At 43.4% G+C, this 18120-nt stretch overlaps 1 protein-coding gene across 2 annotated transcripts in view; it reads right to left on the reverse strand.

The window, feature by feature from the left end:
- The window catches only part of ccdc88ab (coiled-coil domain containing 88Ab), an 87130-nt gene that overhangs the window by 56395 nt on the left and 12615 nt on the right, over positions 1–18120 (reverse strand). For both annotated transcript variants that reach the window (XM_030070319.1, XM_030070318.1), the window contains exon 3: positions 16938–17046. In XM_030070319.1, the coding sequence (XP_029926179.1) occupies positions 16938–17046 (109 nt within the window). The remainder of the gene's footprint in view (positions 1–16937; positions 17047–18120) is intronic.

The raw sequence follows: 18120 nt of genomic DNA on the forward strand, positions 1-18120 counted from the left end.
CCTGCGTGTCTGTCTGTACTGGCGTGGTGGGACAGGCAGGGGGGAAGGGTGATGTATGTGTGTTATATTTCTATCTGCATCCTGGAAAATACACACGTTCCAACATGTCTCCAACTGATCTTACATTTGGAAAATGACTGATCCTGTAAACGGTAAACAGACAATCTCAAAGCCATATCATCTGCAGCACAGTGTGGCAATGAGACAATTTTAATTCTGAATGAATACTAACAGTAGGGCCGATAATACCAAGCGTGATGATGGTAATGATGACTCTGATAAGAAAAATGATGCTGTCCAGTGATGCTGACAGCGATAATGACTAATGTCATGCTGTTTTATATCACTGACCGGAAAGCCATGATGTTCTAAGGCTAAAACAGATCGGCCCAGCGTACATCAGACAGTCATTAGTCTGACCAGGACAGCTCCTGGCGGCGTCTCTCTCTAAGGCTTTTGGTGTGCCTGACAGCCACTCCTCCATGTAGAATTAATGTGGGCAGACCCAGAGGATTTTACCGTTGCTCGACAGAGTTAAAGAGCCAGGAAACCCAAATTTGCTCCATGAAGTTATCTTTATATGTCAAGTTTTTGGGGCTTCTCTTTAAGTTTTCCTCTGAATGCTTGGGGTGGCTAATTACCGCTGAATGTCACACCTTGTGTTTTGTGCGCAGACTCAATGCATGGATGGTAAATGAGATACTGGGTCAGATGAAAGTCGCAGAATCAGACCAGCGTCGAGCATTTTTGAGAAAACCGCGGGTTGCGCTTTTAGCTTTATGGAGAATGCTGAGTGAGAGTGGAGGAAAAAAAAAAAACGCATCTGGGGTCTCTGGAAATGCATGCACACGCGCACACACAGGAGTGGTTAGAAACTGGACAGGTGTTTTGGGGGCAGGGTGGAAACACTGTTCCTCATCAATACACACACACACACACACACACACCTGTCCCTGTCACTGGCAGCATGTGTTTGCTGTGCAAGCAAGCAGCACGTTTCAAGTTGTGCTTTATTTCAGCTCATGTCTGTCAGGCCTTTCTCATATCACCCAAACATAATGCCCACTCCATTTATCAGTACGGACTGACACCACTACCAGCTATTCACATTTCAGTTTGCACTAGCGCTGAAAAAAAAAACTATGCTTTAAAGGTGCCGCTTGTATGCAAGCCTCATTTTTTACATGAACCGGGCAGTATTTTGGCAGTGCGGTTTCACCTCTAAAAGGAATCATTTGCAAAGCTGGTTTTCTCTCCTTTCAGCGGTCAGTGTGCATGGAATGATCTGGCACTCAAGCGGCTGAGAAGCAAGAGTTTAGTGTTACACTATACTGCCTTTTCAGTGCTGGTTTCCCCTCTTTCCCTTCCCTGCTTAAGGAGCCTTCCAGCCCCTCTTGCCAGTCCGCCATTTACTGTTTGTTCGTGTGAATGATCTTCAGTGTTAGCTTGGAGCTCTCCGACAAGCTCCGGGCTCCTCATGACATTGATGTATCTGTTCTCCCTCGTTTTTAATCTGTATGCACGTCCTTGGTTGCACAAGTGCTTTGCGACAAAGCGTTTGAGTGCTTTGTTTGATTTCACTTTGTTTCGGCGCTTAAAGAGAACAGACTGAGGCTGCGACTGCAAGACGAAGGCGAAACAGAAGCCGGAGAAGCAACACTCCAGTCTAAGTGTTAATATAAGAGCAGCTTTCTTTGGATTTTAAGAATACAGCATTGTCACAACTTTATCTCTCACACCCACTGAGCACAGGGGGGTGTACAGTGCAGATAGTGATGGTTATGCCACATGAGAGGGAAATTAAATCACCAGTTATGAACTAAAGGGCATTCTGAAAGCTTAAAATAACAGTTCACCCATTGTGCTTGATGACAACTTGCAAGATACATGAACTAGAAGAGTTTGGCCAGTTACAAAGCTGTTGGAGCTTCAATTCTGAGCATAAATCATTTTGAAAAAATTTCAAAGAAAGAAAGTGTGCGTTTTTCCTGGATGCTGCACTCATGTTGAGCAAAACATGTACATACAGGGTTTAGGTGTGTTTTAACGTCAACTGTTTCCTTATTAAAAGACAGTGAAGATTTGAGACAAATAATGGTGGAAATATGGGTCTGTTCAGAACTCTAAATAAGTGCTACCAATTCATTTCAGATATTCTGGAGGAGGCTGCTACAGAGTTGTGCCAGCTTCCATCCGGTGTGTTGATAGAGACGAGAATCAAAAACCGGTTCCAGTTGGGGAGGCATTTGATTCCAAGAACTGGAATCAAAATCCTCCAAGAATTGGAATCGCATGCCTCCAAGAATCGGAGCGGTATGCCTTTGAGCCAATTCCTTTTATCAGTGGCGGCATGGAGGTTTTTCGTCTCAGTTTGAGCACCAGCAAAGCGGTGCAATGCAGTCAGTGCCTCCATATTTTCCCTTTTCCTGGTGACCAAAAAAAGGGTGGTTTGCTGGACCACAGGAGAGAGTCAGCAGGATTTCCAACACTGGGAGAAGAAAATTGACCAGGAATCAATAAGGGAATCAATAAAGAATCAATCCAATAAGCAAAACTGATAGTGGCATTGATATCAATATAATCAATTCCCATCGCTGTGTTGTACAGGCCAGTAAGGAGGTAAGTAGATAATAACATTTTCTTTTTAACTTCTCACGAGAGCTCCAATATAGAGCGAGCCAAAAAAACGGCATCAAACAAAGACATTCATGTTCAACCACTTTATAACGTGTCTGCAAAAATACATGATGCTGGTGGTCCCAATACAGATCCACATGGTTGCTGCAAGTCATATATAAGCATAACAGACTGTGTATAGGAAGGGTGTGGGGAATGATATGCTTTGAGGATTAGCTGCATGCTAATAACAAAGCTAAAGTACAGTAGACCAATATGCCACTTGGATTAGCTGGCGAGGGCTTAGCTCTCATACATAAAACATGATGGACACTGCAGGAGAGAGAGCGCAGCTACCACACTGAGCATGTCATGGTGATGTGTGATGAACACCAAGTGGTGCACACACACACACACACACTCACTATGTGACAAGAGAAATGGCCTTGAATAAGTCGCAATGTGTGCAATGTGTCTAATAAAGTACAATTCACAACCCAAATTAGAGAGAGAGAGAAAGAGGAATGGGGGGGGGGGGTGACTGAGAGAAAGAGGGAGAGATGCTGCTTTGATTCCATCACTTCGCACGCAGGGCACGCAGGGCTGAGCTGCCTCCTCCTCTCCTTTCCTTCCTTTCCTTTCCTTTCTTTCCTTTCCTTTCCTCTCCCCTCCCTTCCCCCACTATCACTATATTGCTGTATTATTGATTCCAGCAGGACTTGCAGCTCTACAGTACTGGTTCATCTTACGTTCCACAGAGACCCCGAGACAGACTCATGCGCTTGTTAAAGGAGAGCCTGTCAAACAATAGAATTCACCCCATCAACTCCACACCCTGGGTTTTGCCTGTGCGCATATTACATACAGGGTAATATGTGAACAGAGCAATTACATTACGGTGGGTTAGACCTTCGAGTTCATCTCTGCCATCCTAAATTCAAACCCTAGCCAAAGATCTACTATTTTGACAAGCGCAAATGATACGAGGCCATAGTTTCACGTTTATGTGAACATCCTAGCTCTGCACATTGTTCTGCCTGTAGTACTGGGCTCACAGAGGGTTTGAATGGAGGTGTGCTGACAGTGGGGATAACTGACATGTAATACTCTGCTGAAAGAGACAGGAGGCTGTTAGACTCACTGCAGCACTGTTCTGCTGATATTAACACACACACACACACACACACACACATACACACAGATACACACTTCCTCATGGTTGCCTATTGCTGCAGCCTCAATGCATGGCAAAGGTCCTATTATGGAAAAGACTATGTGAGTCTGTTTGCTTACACTAGCCTGTGTGTGTGTGTGTGTGTGAAATGGGTGTCGATGGAAAGGTTGTAAGGCTTGCTGTATTATGGTCTCACAGGAGCCCTGTCTGTTGAAACAGCCCCACCAACACACACACACACACACACACACACCCCTATGCCCCCCCAACCCAAAGCGCAAGTTCCGCTGCCGGCAGAGCTTTAACAGGGGCTAATTGTACTGCCCATGTGTTTGTGTGTGTGCGTGTGTGTGTGTGTGTCAGTGTGTGTTTGCTCGCACATGCTGCCTGAACCCTGAGAGCCTGAATCACACCCATTCTGCAGACATGGAGTGAGTTACCATAGAAACGAGGAGATGGGTTTATTCTCCCCATCCTCGTGAATCTGACACACATAAATGCGCAAACACCCTCTCTCTCTCACACTCACTCAATCACTCGCACAAACACACACACACATACACATGCACACGCACACACACAAACCCTCTCCTGGGTATGGCACTGCGGACTTCTCTCCTGCAGAAAAACTGTGCCGAGATGATGAACTTGAAAAGACTAGAGGGGAGGAGAGGCGATTCCTGCTACCATTAACAATAGAAAGGGGCATGCTTCCTCTTTCTGCTCTTCTAATTTAACATACACACACACACACACTCCACTGGCAAAACAAGCAGCACTTCACACCTTTCATCACAACATCCACATGCGCTGAATGGAGGCACAGACAGCTCTCCTATTGTTCAGCTCCATAAAAAGTCACCTATGAACACAGAAGGAGCCTGTGCACTGCGGTTCAGCAAATAAAGCATCATCCAGCAGCTTCTTATTGACAAAAGGCTCTCTTCTGTCGCACAATATTCTCCATCTCACGCTCAGGGACTAGCATTTTAACAAACAACTCCGAGGGCTATTGTCCATGGATGCTGAAAGGAAAGCAAAATTATTTACAGGATAACATAAATAGACTCTTTCATACTGATGAGGCCAAATGGAAGCACTATTTTTAAAAGTATCTAATCGTTTCTGCAAAAAAAAAAGAGAAAATGTGGTGCAAATGTTTAAGCAGGAAGCCCTGGGCATCTTAAAGAGATCATAAAACCATATTTCTTTGCTAATGATGTTTTCTAAGTTAAAAAGAATAAACATTAATCCCGTTAAACCAATCAACTAAAGGCCATGTGCTTGAACTAATTCGGCCTGACCTAATGGCCTTTAAAAAACAGTTGCTCTTGCTGCAGCAGCACCAGCCGTGTCCTCCTGCTGACCAGATGGACAGATCACCTCTTACATGAGGAGGTGGAGAGAACAAGCCATTAGTGCCCTCTTTCTTTTGTCCTCCACTGTTATCTATCAGCTAGAGTGCTTTTACAACAGGGCCCCGGGGCCGCAGGGGTGCAGGGGAAGACCCTGCTGCTCATCTCCAAGATAGACACAGGTGGGATGGGGCTGCAAACCCATCGCCCTGGGGTGCTGCTTCCCACTGGCTGGGGAAGTTATTCCCCAGATACTGTAGGTAACACACAACCACACCAAAAACACCGTCTTTCTTCTCATTCAAACCATTTCAACTGCTGCTATTCAAGATGTTCTTAAAATGAAACCTGGTCTTTTCTCCTGATTGTCCCCTCCAACACCAATCTATTGTTGTCAATTAAATCTTGACTTGCTCAATTTCATCATAAACTAATTACGAAGGCGGTTCAATATGTACAACATTGGGCCGCCTGTTATTGGAGGATACTAGGCTAAAAATATAGGTTTTGGCAATATCTCCATGTCTTTTGTCTTTATAACAAAAAGTGGGCATTCTAAACATTGGCCCTGCTTTTTTTGAATGCCGCGGCAGTGCAACTGAATGAATGTGGGACTGAACACCGTAAAACCACTCGAAATTTTGGAAAGCAGCGTGGCAGGCTGGATTTCTTAACCATGCAGAAGCGGCGGCCGCAGAGACGACCCAGCTGCTCTAGTTCAGCGGTGGACTGGGAAAAGAGAAGCCGGCCTCTAGCTTCCTCTTCATACAACAACTCTGCCAGCAGCGCCTAAAATTAGCCCCTCATTTAGCATATGGGAACCTAATGTACGCTGCAACGGTATATGAAAGTCCTCTTCACATGCATGTACTCTCACTAAATGCTCGCATCCATGTGTGCGCGCACACACACACACACACATACATAAGCAAAAGCAGTTATTTTGGTTAGGCAAGGTTCAGCTCCCACTCTAGGCTGTGATTATGTCGTGATTGGTGTGTGGCTCTGGGTGTAAACTAAACACCACTCAGTGGGAAGGGTTTGAAAGTGTGTGTATATGTTTGTGTGTGTGTGTGTGTGTGTGTGTGTGTGTGTGTGTGTGTGTGTGTGTGTGTGTGTGTGTGTGTGTGTGTGTGTGTGTGTGTACAAATATATATTCAAAAGAGAGATTGTTTACAGGGAGACCAATGACACTTGCTAGATTTTACCCAAGACTTGGACAAATATGACCTAAGTTAAGACTTGAACTAACTAGGATGTGTGACTACATTCCTACTAAATCATGTAAAAGATTAAAACATGATTCAGGATGTAATTCATGGCCTCGCAGAGGGAAGGTCTGGTCCAGTTGAGTCAGCCACTGCCAACCTTAATGGGAGGTTATGTTTCCCTTTCATTCTGCCAAATCACTTTAACCCAGCCAAAGTGAACGTAGGGTTGTAGTCTTCTGGCTGGTTGGTCCATTTGCTCTTGTCCAACCCCTGTTCTCATTGGTCAGACAAACGCAGATGTTATTTTCATAAGCAGGAGGGACATATGTAGACCTGATTTATTTTCATGTGCCTCTCCCTTTAAGCATCATCGGATTGGACTGAAATGTCAGATTGATGGGACATGAGCACATTTTAGATGATGTAACTGTTTAAGACATATGACAGGTGAAAAGCATCGTGATTCGCTGAAATGCTCGTGGGGAAGGTGAAATACAGTATGGGATGCATCAGATCCCAGATTGAGATTATGATGCGACTGCTAGTCCGCTAGAAAGAGAGCAGTTGTACACAAATCACATAAAGTAGGTGCAAGGCTATCGAAAAGCTGTGTCAGTGAAGGAGCAAGTACTGCCTGTACACTCTGCTCCAAGCCACAAATTTTATTGAGACAACGTTTCGATCTGACATTTCAATCCAATCCGATGAATTGATCCTGTTCATTCTTTACCTGGCAAAGATCTGGCTTGGAGCAGAGTGTGCAGGCATTACTTTTTCTTTGCTGTTGACCCACTAGCCAAGGCTCAGTGGATGAGAGGCATGTTTGAGGGGGAGGACAGGAGGACAAAGAGGACGAGGAGGTCGAGGAGGAAGATTTAGGTGAGTTGACAAGATTGTAAGATGACTTGAAAATGGGAAACTTTCACCCATGCCGTGAAAGTGAATATCACCATGAGCCAGGGGTAAATATTGGCCATCATGTTCTTATAAAATTGTTTGGTTAAAAAATTATTTAATACACTACACTACACCTTTTTACATTAATTTATAATTCATTTAGGCCACTGGTTAGGCTGGAGTGCACTCAGTGAACTGTACGCTTGATTAACTAAACTGACATGCAGACATCCTGTATTTTTATCTAACCACCAATCGATTGGTGGAAGAGTCGGTCAAATTTCAGTTGACCAAGACTTTCTTTGGTTGCCTACAGCCCTAAATGAAAAAGCCCCCTCCCATTACTGAAAGGAAGATACTGTTACTGCTTTTTATAAGGCTGAACCCAACTGCGCTGAGTGCTTGGAAGCCATGTTAGCTTGTGGCTTGGGTGCCTCTTGGTTTCAAAGGGGAATGACTGCAACATTTCATTTTTAGCAGGGCTGCAGGATTAAGGGTATGCGATAATCCTTATTGTTTTGATCGAGATTTTGAATACTATTATTAGTCATGATTTCTAGTCTTGATCATCTGGATAACAATACTGTGTTTCTGCAGCTTTTCCCTCTTTAATTAACACCTTGACTATTTTCAACTAGAGCAGAACAACACTATAAGGTAACGATGATGGCCATTTGAAGGAGCAGCTGTCCAGTCCTGAAACATGAAATCCCATTCTTCATCACTATGAACTGACAGAACAAACACATCTTTACATTTTCACCTTTCAGAACCGAGCACAGATATGACTCGGGAGACAGAACAGGACAAAGTTTGGTCGTGTTTCCTGTGTTTCATAGTCCAGAACTGATTTTATACAGAGTTCCAACTAGGGCTGCATGATATTATTATCATTATTTTTTTAATCAAAATGAAGCACTTTAAGTATCTTTAGCCCCTCACACTGATAAATCGATTGCTCAATAGCTTGTCAGGAAAACACAAACTTCCCAGTTTCAAAATGTGTCACTAACCCAGAGATGTACAGTGAAAGTAATGTAATTGTAATTTTGAGCATTTTATTCAAATCCAAGCACTTTTCAAACCTTAAATATACCACACTGAAGTATTTTCAAGGATTTCCATAGCTAGAAAATTCAATTTGATTCTATTCAATGTGGGTCAAATTCAAACTTAATTGCATTCTCTTATACAACCCCACTATGTAGACTACAAGTGACAGACTGTTAACAAACCTGCTAGCTACTACCTCATCATCAACAGGATGTTCAGGCCAGCCAACATGTGAGTTTGCATGACAACACACATTCGGCCTGAGGCTACAAGCACATGCCCTAATAAACTGATTTGTTTAAGACTGATGCAGAAAGCAGCAGCAAAGCAAGGAATCCCCGGGGAATTACAGAGATTAAAAAATAAAACAAAACAAATAAATGAAACCAATATGGTGGCAGATGTCTCCATCCAGTAATCCAAAGCAATAAAAATAACCAGTGACTTGAAGTAAAAGCTATAATAACAAAACGGCAACAACACAGAAATGCATTCCTTTCAATATTTTCCATGATGAGGTCCAAGTCAAAAACAAAAACTTCCATCCATAGCTATGTTGACCTAACCAGACTGTGTGTGTGTGTGTGTGTGTGTTTGTGTGCATGCTAACTGCACTCTGGCCCGCGAACAGAGCATCTTTGTGAGGCTTTAGGTCAGCATGAAAGGCTCTCTTAGCCTCCACCAGGCAGCAGCCAGCAAACTACAACCTTAAAAATACTTTCCTTGCCTGAAGAAATTCATGATAGGAAAGAGCAGTTGCAACAAAATAAGTACTGTGTATTGTACAAGCAGTGAAAAAGCATTGCTAATGTAGCTAATGCAAAAAAACATGCTTTGAAAGCGACAACAGAAAAGGCAGAGGAGTGATCGGACCATGGCCGCTCACAGCTTTAACGCTCATACAGAGGATTATTGTTGGTTTTAATGCTTGCAGGGGGGATGTAGATTGTGATAGTGTTACCAATGCTGAACATCTGAAACCTCCATTCACCCAAATTTCCAAATACCACACATAGGCCCATATTCTCCTGAGCACTGAATGCTCACCAGACAGGAAGGGAAGCTCAAATGTAGGACATAGAGGCTAAAAAAATCTGTGCTTTGATGTTAAAAAACTGACTGAGAGGCTGCAGACTGCTGGACTGCTTGTGACAGTCTGTGAGCACAGTCACATGGGCCCAGGGGGCAGCAAAATATTGTCAGCCCTAACTGGTCTCCAACCAGCTGGGTCCTCAGATCGAACAGAGGAACAGTTAAGCAGAACTGAGCCAGCCAGGCCAAAGAGCCTTGTGAAGCTTCAAACCAGACAAGCTCTGGGATAAATGGCGGCCTCTGTTCTCCCTTTAAACTCAGTCAAAACAGAGCGAGCTCGCAGCCTCCCTGCCACACCCCAAACCAAAGCAGCCGCCACGGACAGAGGACACAACTTTCTTTCCAAAGTAGCCGCTAAAGCTTTTTAAGGCCCCGATCAGAGAGGTTACCATAACAACACTGCAATCTGAAGTAGCTTGCATAATTATCAGTGAAAATAAGGCTAAATAACATACTCTGGAATGCGAAGAGCTGTTAAAGAGTGTGTATTGGTGATGAAAACTAAAATAATCAGTTCATCAGTTTGAGCTTGTGGTTTTCACATTGAAGAGTGATAACAGCTGCTCTCTGAGCCCCTTTTTCAGTAAACTGGGATCAACAGATTCACTTAGCAAGCCTTGAGAAAAGCTTGAAAAAACAGGAGTGGAGTAGTTGAGCCGGCTGGGGTACAGTATTACATCCTCCAATGAAGGCCAAACCAAGGCCAGTAAATTAAAAAGAGGCCCAGCGTACCATATATTTGGGCTGACCAACAGAGAAAAGAAACCTTCACAGGAGTCTGCGTCCTGTGCAGAAATGACCAAGTAACCAACCAAACAAACAAACAAACAAAAAATCCACATGACGATCCAAAAGACGAAAATGCATCAGTGTATCATCATGTCTGTTACAACATAACCTTGTGAACATACACATCAAAACACAGGCGCACACACACACACACACATCTGTGCAGATGCATGCATGTGAACGCCCACATGCACACACACAGCTGTTCTGATCCATATACCATATTCTGAAATCAAAGAACTGCGTTAAGTCTGTCTAGACATGGAACTCCTCCTACACAATCTACTGAACAAGAACAATAACAGACACTTTGAACACACACACACATACACACACACACACACACGTGCACTTACACTCTTTTATGCATGCCCAGCCCACGAGTACTGACACTGGGAAATAAAAAAACACTATTACTATACTATGATTATGGCTATTACAGCAGCAAAGGGGCAGGGAGGGAGGAAGTAGCAGATTGAAGGAAAGGAGTGCGGAACGAGAGGGGCAAGGGAAAGTCCCAAGATCCCTGGCTGTCTGCCTCTCTGTCTGCCTATTGATAATTCGAAGAGGTTAATGAGTGAGTCTTCTCTCAGCACTAGAGGACACTTTGCTGACTCTGCAAGAGCTCAAACTCAATAAAGTCCTTCCCCACCTCCCCTTCCTCTCTCGCACACCCCAAACACTTGGAGCAAAAGATGGCACTTTTGTAGAACGGAACACGGTTTAATGGACCATTGCATTTCCCTGAGAAACTGTTCTAGACATTTACTTTATTGGTGTGAATCCAGCTTAAACTATGCTTTACTGGGGGAAAACAGATGACCACTCACTTTATAAAGCCACTATGCAAAACCTGGCTGCCAAACACATGAGCCCATTAGGACTAGTTGGCATACAATCCAATGCTTAATGAGAATAATATGATGTTGGTTTCTACCGTATTGGTTCACTGGATAAATTCAATTAAAAAGAAGTCTTAAGTGAGGTCAACTTATTGAGTCAGACGAAGCAACCAACCATATCAAACCTCTTCCAGCTCCAAATCCTCTTTCCAAAGTGCTGATCTATACAGTAAACTGAAAAGCTGCTACATTCATTAGCTGAGGCTGGAGTGGGTCTGGGTACATCGTCATGGCTCTGGAAATCTGAGACTGATAAGTGATAAAACAACCACAGAAAAAGGGAAATTGCTTCATGTTCGATTATAAAAGCCAATATGCATCACTTTTTCCTCCAATACTTTGCTCCAATTACTGACTTTAGAGGACTCCTATCAACTTTAGAGCAGAAATTTTAAGTGGGTGGGTGTATAGCTGAGTGGGAAGCTGTGTGTGCATGTCCCACAGAGAGTCTGCTCAAATGAAGATATGTCTGCTTCATACCCCTCATGTTTCACACTAATGCAGTGACCTTAAAAACTGGCCTGAGCAGTCCTACCACGGTTACAAACCCTATTGAAATAAAGCAAATGTGACAGTGAATTGAGCTATGCTGTGCTGGCACTGGTCTCTCATCCACTATAGCGGATGTGAAGACCTAAACTAGATGGCTTATTAATGATATGCAGAAGTGTGATAATGCATGCACACACACACCCACACTGAACCTTACTCAGGGCAAAGATAAGGGGGCAGGCCAGGACAGGAGGGTGAATACGATGGTTGTATGTTAACTACAATATTGAACTACTCGTGGAGACACCAACTTAAAAAGCTCTGCAAGTCGTCCATGAAGCTACCTCACCCTCTCTCTCAAAATAGTCTCTTTTTCTTCCTAGGGTGCAAGTGGAAGGCCCTGGAACAGTTTCAGGCCTTTGACTAATGTCTCCACAGGACTCCAGACATGGTCTGTCCTACTGACCAAATGACCTTTTAGACCTGTGTCTCCCTCTTCAGTTGTGCTTGTCTCTTTTTCCCTTATGGCTTTTTCCCTGTATTATTCACATAGGATCAGGCATTGTGGCAAAAACATGAGGAATCTCACCGATTTTAGACTGAGGTAGTGTGTTTCAATTGTTGTAGTTTGTGCCACAAGAGGTTCCACAAAAAACAGAGCGGCATCTGGCAAGAAACTTGAACCAGAATCAACTTTTGTTGCAATGCAACCCCATGTTGCACTGTGGCAGCCAATCACATAAGCCAGAGATCAGAATGAACAGGCAGAGAGTAGACAGACGGGCCATGGACTGACACACCCACACCAGCGGACGACAATACAACAAATCACCAGATTGCCTGATTTTGTGTGAATTCAGCTTTAGTGGTCTCACCTCTTTTATCCTGACCATCTCCTGACCATTACCTATTTGAGTCATTCTTTAGTTTCCAAACTTTATCAAATATCTTAAGACTTAGACATGGGGCGGTGTGGCTCAGGAGGTAGAGTGGCTGTCTGGTGATCGGAGGGTTCTGGGTTTGAACCCTGCCTCCTACAGAGATTGCTCACAGTGTCCTTGAGGAAGATACTGAACTCTTAACTGTTCCTAATGGGCAGCTTGGCACCTTGCACCTCTGCTATCAGTGTGTGAATGGGTGAATGTGAAGCAAACATTGTAAAGCGCTTTGAGTGGTCAGTAGACTAGAAAAGAGCATAGAAATGCAGTCCATTTTACAATTTGATCTTTGCTTGCTCTACTGCTGCATTTATTGTGAGTGCTAACCAAATAAAAATCCCATTACTGATGGTATAGCTCCTGTAAGGCAAAATAGAGTGTGAGATTGAAGAGAAAAGGTATGGATGAAAGCAGCAATCACCAGGGTCTCAACCTAACAAGTGTCCTCTAGTCATGACCCAAGTTCTTGCAAACAACACCTCTTATAAGAACCACACTACAAAAAGGCCACTGGCTTTTGTCTGATGGTTGCCCCATTGTCTATTTTAATACCTCAAAGGGACAGCCTTTCCCATTACAAACTGCTTGAGTGGTCTTCGGTGGCTGGATAAGTCCCTGAATGGCCATCATGGGCTCAGAGAGACAGACAGTGAGGGCAAGTGGAGACTAGGGGGTCTAAAGCTGCCAATGGTCTCGGTGTGCAGACATTGTGGCTGGACAATAGTGGGACCATGAGGTTAACGGAGCAAAGCAGGGATGAACACATACAATTAACCAAATACCACAGAGGAACAAGAGTTTCATTGTTGGCTGACATCGTCCCCCCTAGAGCTAAAACAAGTTGCAGCTATAGATACATGGGATTAAAGCCACCACAACCAAATTATCCTTGTGTGTCTTACCCAGGCATGCCTAGAACACCCAAAAGCTTTCCAAAAACTGCATGACACTACTCAGAAAAGATAAAACAATAACACTAAGACCATGCTAGATGGATGTTGGTTAAACATCCATCTTTGGTGACCCAAATACATGTGTGTCACAATGGCATTGTGATCCAATAACTCAAACCACCTCAGGGATACATTGGGCCAGAAAGCGTTTGTAGTGTGGATGCTAATGTGTCCCACTATGTCCCCTACAATGGCCTAGTTGTTTTTTTTTTTGGGTTTTTTTTTTTTTTTTTTTTTAAGATTATTTTTTTGGCATTTCTGCTTTATCCGACACTCACAGTGGAGATAGACAGGAAAGGTGGGGGAGAGAGGGGGGATGACATGCACCAAAGGACCTGAGGTCAAATTTGAACCCTGGTTGCTGTCATCGGGACTAAGCCCTGGTACTTGGTACGTGCTCTTAGCCGGTGAGCCACGGGTGTGCCCCATGGCCTAGTTGCTTTATGGAAGGAAGGAGCGTTTAACAGAGCCAAGTGTTGGTGTGAAATTCAAATTTGAAAAAGTTTGTTTCTGTGGTGAGATGATGGTGTCTTCAAAAAATAATGCTTGCTCATGAATGGACCAAAGGCAAGTAATAGGATGGGTGGGGAACAGCAGGAAGATAGTTACAGCAGGAAATATAGTGAGGAGAAAGAAGAGATGGGAGGCAGTTGGAGTAAAGTAAAGAGGAATAAAAGTGAGAATAATGGAAGCATTTATCAGATGACCCAGGATGATTTTAAAACCATGTCTGAGCAGGGCTTGAATGCTTTTTCAAAATATTCTAAAATAAATATGCATAAAACCTTAAACAAGGTCCTGCTGATCTTATATGCCCTACCCATTTTCACCATTGTCTTTGCATTTCCGGTATTTGGACTTTATAGCAAGACACCAGCTATCATGGAAACTGAATAAACTATGCATATAGGGACATAACTGAATGCCCAGCTCATTGTCCTTGCAATAGAATTGAGATGATGGAGTACACATTTAAAACACAACTCATGTTCTTGTGTTGTTAAATATGGTATTTATATACAACACTGATTGGGACCCTGGGTGTTGTGTGCATATGCCTTTGTCAACAGAGCCATCAAGCCACTCCCAGCTAATGTTCTTAACCCTTCCCGTCATCTCATCATCCAGCAACACTAGCGGCCACCACTTATCCCCCAGCAGCCGACGACCACGCATTGACTCTGTGACGGATAATTCTGCTAGCCGTTTTGAGGCAGAGCTTTTGAAGGCTTATAGCGCTGAAGTCGATACAATAGGCTGACTGTTTAAATAAGATGACCAGGGAGTGATTAACAGGATGTCTACAGCCAAGATAATACAGATCTGATGCAGCAGTTATCCAATCAAAGTCTCTGTTCACTTGATTTCTGGGTCAGAGCTAAAAATGGAACTTCTGAGTTAACAACATTACAGCAGGCCTATAGATTTAGAGCACACACGGGGCAGTTAGATAAAGCATAATTTCATTACGATAACAGCCCCGAAGCTGCTCAGTGTTATTCCAGCATAATTACATATAAATTTACAGCCCATATGTACTTACATGCACAGTGCAAATACATAATGTAAATCCTTTAAAGTCACTGTTTTCCCAATTTCACGCATCTACGCATCTAAGAGGTAAGTAGCTTCCTCTACACGGCTTCCAAAGAGACCCTGAGGGAAGGGTCAGTCATAAATCCGAAGCGTGGGAAAGCTTTCTTTGTCAGTGCAACTACTTGGCTGAAACACAGTGAGATCCTAACATTCCTGGACTCAATCTAAAGCAGGCTGGATCATGCCCACGTCTTGGTTATCACTGACACAGGCCACAGCAGCATCGCAGCTTATCATATTTTCTCCGAATTGTTTTGATTTGCCAAGGACAACGGGTTCACAGGCAATTTGACCTGCTTATTTGGTACAATTTCTGTCGCACATTACAGGACTGACAAACTAGATACGGGATGAAAGCAAATCATATATAATGCAGATAAGACAGTGTGCAATAATTTAATAAGCAAACAGTCAAAGCCAAAGAGTTGTTCCATTACAGGAGCACATGCCCGGTTGGTTGGAGAGGCTATTTCTGCTTTGATTTGCATTACAGTCACACTGTTTTGAAGTACAATATCAGCAGATATTTGCAGTTCTACGATTTGTCTTGCATTATATCATCATGCTCATCATCTGAGATGTGTGATAATGGATGAGCTGATTTATTCACTTTCCCACTGCACAAAAACTAGGGCCAAGACTGTTACCCACTCTGGAATTGGTTTAGTACTTTTTAAAGAAGAGTTTTCACAGAATTTACAGGGGTCTGTTAGTCATTCAGGATCTCACTCTGACATTTTATCATTAAGAAGCCTCTCTTTCATCTTCCCTCCATCTCTTATACCCCTCACATCCCCTTGTTTATCCTTCTCACTTTGTTCTGTAGCCCACTGGATTATTAGAGTCTAAGACATTGCTTGGGCCGCAAGGAAATGATTAACTGTGAAAACCATCATGTGTGAGGGCCTGATGAGCTGATATGGTAGCAGTAAACACGCCGCTGCTTTGCTTGAGATAAGATTTGACTGCCTCTGACACGGCCTGCTTCTGTAAATTTCACATCTTTCCAACTAGTTCAGCTTGCTACATAGGCTCCGTTCACGGGCTGCATGTTGCCATTTGAAGGTCCTCTTGGAAGACCTGAGACAAAATGAAACCTAAATAAATATACTTGAAACATCAGGTTTATGTGCGGCCGTCCAAGAGGGGGTTGCTAAGTGGAAGGAAAGTTCATTTTGCGAGGAAATGAGGTAAAATATATCACTGCCAGACGTTCATCAGGAAAAAGCGTGAGAGACAGAACCACATCAGGGGCGTTCCATCCATCCGATGTCTCTGTATGTTTACTGGGCCCTGTCTGACATCTGGACGGAGGTCACGGTACCACATCACACAAGTCACACGCAGACACATCTGCAAATATATAACTCTGTTTATATTTCCGAGTCTTGTGTGTTTATGTGGCATGTGTACGTGTGCATGCATACATGCAGTTCTGTTTGTGTATGTGTGTGTGTGTGTGTGTGTGTGTGGGAATGGGTGAAAGCTTGTGTCCCAACTTAATTGCTGCCCTGATTTTTCCACTTGAACTCCATTCCACCAAGCTAAGGCATAAAGCCACCATTTGAGCACAGACCACCCTATCTGAGGTGTATGGGAAATTGGAAACAGAGTGTATGGATTGGCTAAGAGCTACAGGGATGGTAGTTTCTGGCCAAGCCACAGCTGCTAAAATTATTACGACAAGCTGTCTGTCAAAATTTAACACTCTTCTCCTATAAGTTGTATAGAAGCCCTCTACCTTGGCTTCAGTATGGATGTATAACAATAATCTCAGACAGAGCTAACAGAAATCAAAGACACAGTGATCTTTAAAATGCAGCTGTGCTGAAAGCTATGAGACTGGAGGGATTCCCACTCAGCTCTTACCTGATAATAGGCTTTAATCTGCCTGATGAGGATAGTGAGGTTCTGGATGCGCAGCGTCGGATCATTGTTCACTTTCTTGTTGGTCCTCTGCACGGTAGCTTTGGGGTTTCTGCCAACAAAGCGACATAATCTTATTAACACATCATGTCAGAAAATAGATCCCAGTCATGGCAGGCAGTAGCGATAAAAGTAGGTTGATTCTAAAAAAAAAAAAAAAAACTCATGAAAAAAGATTTTGTTCAGAACTTGAAAACTCCCCCACAGACATATATATTAAGATATTCAACATAAAATTATAAAGACAGACATATATTACAAATGATAGCAGGGGGGGTTGTAACATTTGAGCGTTTGCATGCCGCTGGGTTGTTTCAAATGAGCATGCGTGTTTCAGTTTCACGCTATGTTGCTCTGAATGATGGCACTTGTCAGCTTAGCTAAAAGCATTAGCGGCATAGTGATAATGTAGCCTTGTTTGAGTGCGGGCAGCACCATGACCATGTTAAAGTGACCCGAGACCTATGAGGAGAAAGTACATGGGGGGAAAAAAAAAAAGAGTCTCAAACCCTCAATCTGGCAGTGAGGGTGTTTCAGACAAAACATTCTTTCAATGCACAGATATCCAGCCCATAAATTAAAAAAAAAAAAAAAAGTTCCTTCTGTGGTAAATGAGCGAGTTAAAGCCTATTCAGACATCTCTTTAAGCAGCATGGTTAACATGTCCTAAGCCCTTAGGCTACATTGTCACAGATATCAAATCCAAGATCAGGGAGCCATGGTGCTATAGAGTCAGCAGGCTGCCATTCCAACCAAAGATTGCACCAAATACTAACCAGCCATTTCACTGGCTAGTTCCTCTTTTCCGGCTGTGCTTATCAGTGAAATCAGCTGGTGTTGTGTCTTAAGGTTGGAATAAACCTCTGCAGACTCTTGCCCCCCTTGCCCTGTGCATAGTTGCTATTCCTAATCCAGTGAAAGACAGGACAGTGGGTTGCAACTCTCCTGAGCCGGTTCCATTTGTAAAATTAATTAATTTCACTGGCACAGTAAGGGGAGATTTCCAACAAATGGTGGTCTGACTGCGTATTTCTCTGACCTTCAACAGTGACCTGCCATTTGTTCCGGTTTGTTAGAATCGGAGGAAAAAAAAAAGTTCTTACAGAATAGACAGTGTTTGTGTGTG

Source organism: Myripristis murdjan, chromosome 15, assembly GCF_902150065.1.
Source record: "Myripristis murdjan chromosome 15, fMyrMur1.1, whole genome shotgun sequence".
NCBI lineage: Eukaryota > Metazoa > Chordata > Actinopteri > Holocentriformes > Holocentridae > Myripristis > Myripristis murdjan.